Source organism: Populus euphratica, unplaced genomic scaffold, assembly GCF_000495115.2.
Source record: "Populus euphratica unplaced genomic scaffold, PopEup_1.0 scaffold19.1, whole genome shotgun sequence".
Taxonomy (NCBI): Eukaryota; Viridiplantae; Streptophyta; class Magnoliopsida; order Malpighiales; family Salicaceae; genus Populus; species Populus euphratica.
Window position 1 is genome coordinate 2,998,805 of NW_011499853.1, and position 7,538 is coordinate 3,006,342.

The 7,538-nt window shown below is 37.9% G+C and overlaps 1 protein-coding gene across 3 annotated transcripts in view; it reads right to left on the reverse strand.

The window, feature by feature from the left end:
• Positions 1-924: 924 nt before the first annotated feature.
• LUG (transcriptional corepressor LEUNIG) overlaps positions 925-7,538 on the reverse strand; it is an 8,971-nt gene continuing 2,357 nt past the window's right edge. For 2 of the 3 annotated variants that reach the window (XM_011021441.1, XM_011021440.1), the window contains exons 6-20: positions 7,346-7,538; positions 7,130-7,218; positions 6,734-6,812; positions 6,575-6,650; positions 6,314-6,363; positions 5,864-6,172; positions 5,567-5,758; positions 4,751-4,993; positions 4,526-4,667; positions 4,104-4,213; positions 3,651-3,800; positions 3,157-3,312; positions 2,918-3,034; positions 2,309-2,515; positions 925-1,310 (exon numbers count right to left, since the gene is read on the reverse strand). In XM_011021441.1, the coding sequence (XP_011019743.1) occupies positions 1,167-1,310; positions 2,309-2,515; positions 2,918-3,034; positions 3,157-3,312; positions 3,651-3,800; positions 4,104-4,213; positions 4,526-4,667; positions 4,751-4,993; positions 5,567-5,758; positions 5,864-6,172; positions 6,314-6,363; positions 6,575-6,650; positions 6,734-6,812; positions 7,130-7,218; positions 7,346-7,538 (2,257 nt within the window). In that variant the 3' untranslated portion in view covers positions 925-1,166. The remainder of the gene's footprint in view (positions 1,311-2,308; positions 2,516-2,917; positions 3,035-3,156; positions 3,313-3,650; positions 3,801-4,103; positions 4,214-4,525; positions 4,668-4,750; positions 4,994-5,566; positions 5,759-5,863; positions 6,173-6,313; positions 6,364-6,574; positions 6,651-6,733; positions 6,813-7,129; positions 7,219-7,345) is intronic. The other variant, XM_011021442.1, reaches the window with a different exon arrangement.

The following is a 7,538-nucleotide window of genomic DNA, read 5'->3' on the forward strand; positions in this document are numbered from 1 at the left end:
CACTGACGCAAAGGAGAACAGTTGGAGAAGAGAGGTGTACAACTTGCTTGAGTGATAAGGCACACTCATGACTCCCTTCCACTTGCATTTGAAGGCGAGCTTTGATTACTCAGGTTTAAATTTGAAAAAGACTACAGAAGGGGCATCAAAGATGACCTATTGAAGACACATCTAGCGAAAAGACCGGGCTTCGACATGCAAAGCATGTTAAAACTAAAACGAATTAGTCCAGATCCTTTTTAAAGCGGTCATTGCTGGGAGTGATGTCGTAGACCGCTTGCGCAACAGTTAATGCAATGTCGGGGAGCTATGACACAATTCTACGAATTTAGTTAGAAACAATCTTCGAAGTTATGTCCGTCCTATTTGATTGTTTCAACCAGCCAAACCAACATCAAGCCATATTGTATAATCAGGATGTTGGTAGCTGATAGCAACTTTAGCTTGCGAGGAGATAACTTCTGACTCCATAATGGATTACAAGGTTTTGCTGCCCAATGATGAGATGCAAAGGCCCTGCGCCCAGGAGTGAACGCATGCACTGCACTTCCTGTGCTCTATATCCCACCGGAACTCAATGTGCGCTTTTGGCCCCACTATTCACCAAAATACAACACAAGCATCCCCCACCTCTCCCCCTCTATCCTCATGCACGACGTATAGATTTCAGCATCAGGCCCTCTTCTAGACACCTTGAGACATTTCAGTCAACTAGCTTGTTGATTCCTCTGCTTTTGGCTACTTATGATTTGGAAGCTTGTGCAAATTTCTAATAATGAAACCTTCCTCACATTTCTTCCAATAATCAAAATCAAACAAAAGATGTGGAATGCATAAAGCAATCTGTCGAGGAAAAGAATTACGCTTTAACTAAGTGTAGATGAGATGAGCCAAAAAAGGTCCAGCATAAGCAAGTTTGAGCCAGAACACTGTGAACCAGAAAACTATTAACATAAACCATTTACTTCCTAGAGTACAAAATAGTCCAGGATGTTTGACCATTGATTTGCAAGTTACAGAAGTGGTCATGTAACAGATACACCAACATATAAGGTTAGTTTCTGGGGTTATAGTGACCTGATATTTGAATAGAACACAAAATGGGGAGATCGAGTAACCAAAATAAACAAGCTAGAACTTGAACAACAAAGAGAAACAAGCATGTATCATTTCCACAGTTTAACGAGCTTATCATGACTAGCAGAAGCAACCAACCCTGTAGCAGTTGATACAGCCAAAGCAGCAATTAGACCCTCATGGGCTGGCAGAGTCATTGTCTTGTTCTCATCCATGTTCCAAAGCTCCAAAGACTGCAGCATATACCACAGGTGCATATCAGAGAACCCACAACAAAATATAATGCAGGTATTGAAAAAGATATGAATAGAACCCAGTCCCAAGTGTGAATGGCCCTTCCCAACTCAGCAAAGGGAAATAAAAGGAAAAAGGGGGGCAAAAAGGCAGCATCAGAGGGAGGATGCAAATGAAAATATACAAGACACATTAGAAAACTTTTCAGGACTTCTCAAAAAAAAAATTCCACCAGATATCAAAAAACTGTAATCATATTCTGAGAACTGATGTGACCTTTAACCTGGATCCAACATGGACAATCTTCGGAGTGGAGAACATCACATACAATTGTAAGAGAAATAATGCAGGTTTAGGGCTATGGTAAACCATCACCAACCTATGCAACAGTTATAAAATTTACCAAATCCTAATAAGAAAAACTTGCAGCAAAGGAAACCATATTGCTAGCTGATATAGAAGCTAGAGACAACACCATCAACACCAGATGATAACAATACTAATATTGGTTTTAAATAACAGCCATTGTTTACCAAAAAACAATGCCGTTAGTAGCAATTCACAACAATGACAGCTATGGTGTTATTATAATGGCAACAGCCATTTGTTGGCTATTATTGTGAAAATAACAGGTCAACAACCCAACAATGGCCTACCTACTAATAATGATTTTTATAAATATAGATTTAGCATGCAAAATTCATGTTTTCATAGTTTTCACTCCTTTCGAGTGTGTGCGCGTGTAATGTATTGTTTGTATGAAATTTGACTAGAAATGTTATTATTCTACAGCTTAATGCAATTATTAGAAAAACATACGTTTCTAAAATTTGTTAATAATTACTAAAGATTCATGACAACAATAGCCACGATAGTTGTTTTCAACACCTGCTAAGTCCACAATCAGCATCCACAACTGCAAGTAGGATTTAAAACTATGATGCTAATGATGATAGTGAAATTGCAGAGTACAAAGAACAAAGCAGAAATCTCGTGCCTGGTAGCAGCCGATGACTAGCAATGAAGGGAATGTAGGGTGGAAAACACAGGAGTGGAATTTGTTGCCATTACAACTCAACTCATGAACACATTCGCCCTCACTTCCTGATCCAAGCGTCCAGACTCTGACAGAGTCCTCACTGGCAGATGCCAGATACTCACCAGAAGGATCCCAACAAACAGAATGAATTGGCTTAGTATGTCCCTACAGTTAGAAATATCAGAAGGTCAGCTAAACTGCACGCAGAATAAAAAAAAGGGAAAGGCACAAGACATTCATGAGTGGAGTACACACGGAATCTGGATCAGTTTAAGCAAAATGTGAAGACACCTTAAAATACGAATACAAACAGGAACAACAGATATCCATGTTATGCAAGAAAAACATCAGTGTCCTCTTAGATAAAAACAGGCGACTTTTGTCACCATGAGTGAGGCAACTGAAGGTGCAAAATGACTACAGTAAATAAAATATATTGGTGAATACAGATGATTGAATACAGTTGGCACCTATATTTACAAACAGCAAGAGAATACCGTTAAATAGTACTTTGACCTTTTGTGCATCCTGGTTCCATTCACATAGATGAAAGACAACACCACTAACCTTTAATGAATGCCGACAAGCTTGTGTCTCAACATCTAGTATAGACACAACATTTTCAGCCACAGCAGCAAGATACCTTCCCACTCGAGGTTGAAATCTCATACAGGTCATGCCACCCTATCCAAACAACTATCAGTGACCACAAGCTAGAAAACTAGAAAAAATAAAAATAATAAAGGAGACTACCAATGTCGAATCCACTAAGTCTCTGATATCATAAACCGGTCTACAAGACCTACCTTGAATACTCTTGCACAGCTACCATTGGTAACACTCCAGTACCTTATTTCACCATTTCCATCACAAGAGCATATAAGGTCATCTTTATTTGCGTGGAAGTCTAGTGACATTACAGTGGCAGAATGTCCGGTAAAAGTGCGGAGTGAGAAATTAGGCTGCATACACCATTGTAAAGTTATTAACGACATAAATTTAAGGATGCAACATCAAAAGGATAGAGAAAAGTCATATCCTCAATTAGAGGGGAAAAAAATCATCCTATTACCATTCAATAAAGAGGAAAAAAACCTAGCATGGTATGGATCCACCAAATATGAAAGTTACTTTAAGAATTACATCTTTATGAAATTGAACAGATGAATTTACATTTTGCAAAGGAGTTGTTCAGAAATAAAACACTCCACGATAAAAAAAGATATAGAGAAAAAAAAAAAGAAGCAAGAATTAGCTGCAAAGAATTGTGATAGTCATAAAGAAAGAATATCATACTAACATTGTCAGCATCCCAAACCCTAACAGTTTTGTCAAATGATGATGTTGCAAGTCGTGACATGCTTGGGCTGAAACGGACATCAGTAATCAGAGATGTATGTTCTTCAAGGGTAGTTTTTGCCTTTAAATTATCCGTGTACCACAATACAGCCTGTATCATAAACCATCAAACAAAAAATTAACATTGTATTTTGGGTCAGTACAAAGCAGCCAAAAGAATACCTATCTTCCTTTTTCTTTACTCGATAATACACATAAGGCATAGAATTTCACGTTTTGGACAGGCAAAACAGAATTTCAAACAAGCATCCCAGAAGCTTGACAATGAGAATGTGGCATCGAATTATCCCATATATTTATAACTTTTTAAAAAGTTTCCTTTATAAGAAACCTTCCAATAGGTTAATTAACCTAGAATTAGGAATATAGCAACCTGTCATTTTTTTATACTCACCTTTTTATCATGGCCACCACTAGCAAGCAATTTTCCATCTGATGAGAAGTGGCAACAGACTACTTTGCTTGCACTTGCTCTAACAGAATTTACTTCAGTAAATGAGAATCCTGAAGTCACATCAAAATTCTACACTCGGTAAATCATAGTGCATAAACAAGACAATTTTCAAAATAAGTCCGCCATGTCATTACATTTTACATGTATTTATCAATTCAATAAAAAACAAGGGAACACAAAGAGGCATATCATTATCAATAACCAGTGATAGATGAAATATCTGTGAATAATTTGTCACAGCATCATTGCATCATATTTAAGAAAGGTATATACATGATCTTGACAAAAAAGCCAACAAGATCCAGGAACCAAAGTTCTGAGAAAATCTTGTCAAAAGAAAAACTAGGCCTTCATCTGCACACCTTTGCTCAGATCCATACGAGGAACTGCATCTCTAGGGTCATTATCATCATGGGATAAAAAAGAGTCAACATTATCCTCAAGAGATCCATCCTCCACAAAACGATCCATATCAGCCTGCAATTCAAGATCTTTGTCATCCCACTGCCAAAATGGAATATCAATGAGAATTCAAGCAAGGAATTTTCAATTCCTTCACCAATAAAAAGGATGAAAAATCTTCTCACCAACTGATTTGATGGTGATGTAAGAGTGCCTGTACCATCCGCCCCAAATATAAAAGGCTTAGAAGAACCACCATTATGAGGCAGAGCAGGCATTGAGATCACATCTCCAGGTGTGTGGGTTGAAGGCGTTGAAGGTGCTGAACTTGGGGAGGGTCCTGCTGTATTTGCAGTTCCTGAGCTATTGGCAGGACCTGAAGAAGACACTGGCTGTTTTCTCTTTCTCCCAGTCTGGTTTTTTGAAACCTTAAGATGCAACAAGGAAAACCATGTTAGGAACCTGTAAAGGTCAGTCATATTGAGCATGCTGCTTTTAAAATGAACTAACTAGCGTGCAACATCTTGTAAAGGTAATAAAATCTCAATTTAAGACAAGCGGAGCAACAAAAATCCATGACATGAAGGTTAATCCAGATACAGGGAGAAGTCAAAAGGCATGTTTTATAACTACTGCCGTAGAGAGGGTATATTTGGTTTCCAATAAATTAATGGAACTGCAAGTGCAGTCAACTTGGCACCCTATTAACCAAACTACATTTGCCATCTTCTGAAACTTTCATCAAAGGGGTGAGCTATTAGAGAACAGAGAAGCAAATATTTGCATGCTAAGGAGTCCTCCATGATTAGTCTTAAGTAAAAAGTTTGAAGTAATTGAGATCTAAAACAATACCAAACTGGTTCCACTAATGTATCTAGAAATATTAACAGCTGGTTTGAAAAATTAAGATAATGAAGCTACACCACCAATCAAAAGGATGTCATGCGGCCAGACCACCAGTTACAAAGGTGTATTAGAGGTAACACAAAAAAAAAAAAGACCTGATCATTTCCTCGAAAAGAGTTGGATATGCTACCATCAACATTGACACTGCCAGCATCCCCCATCTTATCTTGCGGATGAAGATTGTGATTTGAACTCTGTGATTGCTGATTTGAAAGCACATGCTGCTGGAGAAGTTGCTGCTGTGGATTGCTGTTCGGTTGTTGCTGATGTAACTGGTGTATTTTTAACTGCATATGAAAGGAAGTTTTTTTCAGAACATTAAAATTTATGAGAATGAAGTCACAACTAGAGGAAGACATAAAAAATACATTTAATTCAAAGAATCATTGAACCTTAAGCAGCATATCTGGATCTCCACGAGACAAAAGTGGGCCACCTGTTTGCAAAGGGGATCCAACATTTGGAATAACATCACCAACAGAGTTTGTAAGGCCATCCTTTCCAATACTCATATTCCGGTTATTTAAAAGCATTCTCAACCTTCTACTATCATCACTAGCAGCTGGTGATGTTAGATTTTGTTGTGCCAGCATAAGCTGCTGGTGCTGTGGTGTTAGCATCTGAATTTGATGAAAGGGCTGAGGAGCCTGTATAAAAGGTTTTTGTGGCTGAAGAAGTCCTGATCGAAGTTGTTCCAATCCCTGACAAGGAAGCAATAGGGTCCAATATGCATACACATTCACAGTAAGCATGTTATTTGCCATTGTGCATCCAAAATTAAACCATAATAATGCATGTAAAATGTAGAATTTTCAGGAACAATTGAACCAGGGAAAACTTACATGGAGTGGCCATCCTCTTAGAGTCAAATTGTTGCCACCTTGATTTGATCCTGAAAAGCAAGGACCTACATGTTTAGCCACGGGCATCTCTAAACCAAACAGATTATAATAAGCCACAGTTTACTGTTAAATTGAAAGATGAAGGCATTAAGTTAAAGATCAAATAGTCTCACAAGTGCATTAGAATGTAATTTGTCTATCTGAAATCAGGATCAATCAATGATAACATGTAAAAAGGGAAATGCCATGAACAAAGCATACCAGGAATTCCTATCAGTGATCCTTCTGGACCAGCAGCTCTTGGATTCAGCACAGGATTTATCTCACTCTTCATGTCCTGATTCCATCCCGGACAAAATTTAGAACAGTTTAATGATAAAGAAAATCTAAAATGATGAGAAAACCCTATGGAACCCATACCGGCGTGGACCCTGACAACTGCTGATTCCGAGCCTGGACCTGTGGGGACATTCCACCAGAAGCACCATGCAACACTTGCCTGAAATTAGGTTATACAACATCAAAAAAAGTTTTGAATCAATTACAAGATTCAACAACTAAATTGCAAAATCAATGAGTGTTTATTCAGACATGTATATAATAATCAAGATTGTGTAACATTAGTTGCAAAATCACACCAACTAGTATTTATTTAAAAGAAACAGAATAATTAACACGAACTTTGCAATTAATATGAAATACATAAAAATATCATTTCAAATGCTGCATAAAAAACATTTATCATTCTAGTTTTTGTTCTAACCACAAGTTCAAGTATATGATTAAGCAATAAAGGTGAATAGAACAGAAAAGCACCCTGAAGGCTGGCCAGTTGCTGCTGCAGCAGACTTCAAAATCGAGGCATTTGGATCCAAAAGATGCCCTACACTCTCACCAAATCTTTGCTGTAAAAAGTTTTAAAGATAATAAAATAAAGTAGTCATGCTTCGAAAATTCCAGTCAATCCACCACTCCTGAAATCAAACTTGAGAAAAAGTGGAAAGTGAAGTGAGGAAAAGACCAATCACCTACCTTCATTGCAGCATCTGTCAATGAATCCCTCTCCATTGGTAATTTTAATTTTTCCTCATACATCTTTGTAGCCATTGCATTAGCAGTTGCAGTATTTTGGCGCATGAGAGGATCATTTCCCACAAGCCCATTTGCTGTACCATTAAGGAGGTGGGCACCATCCCTTCTCTGCTGCTGCTGCTGCTGCTGCTGC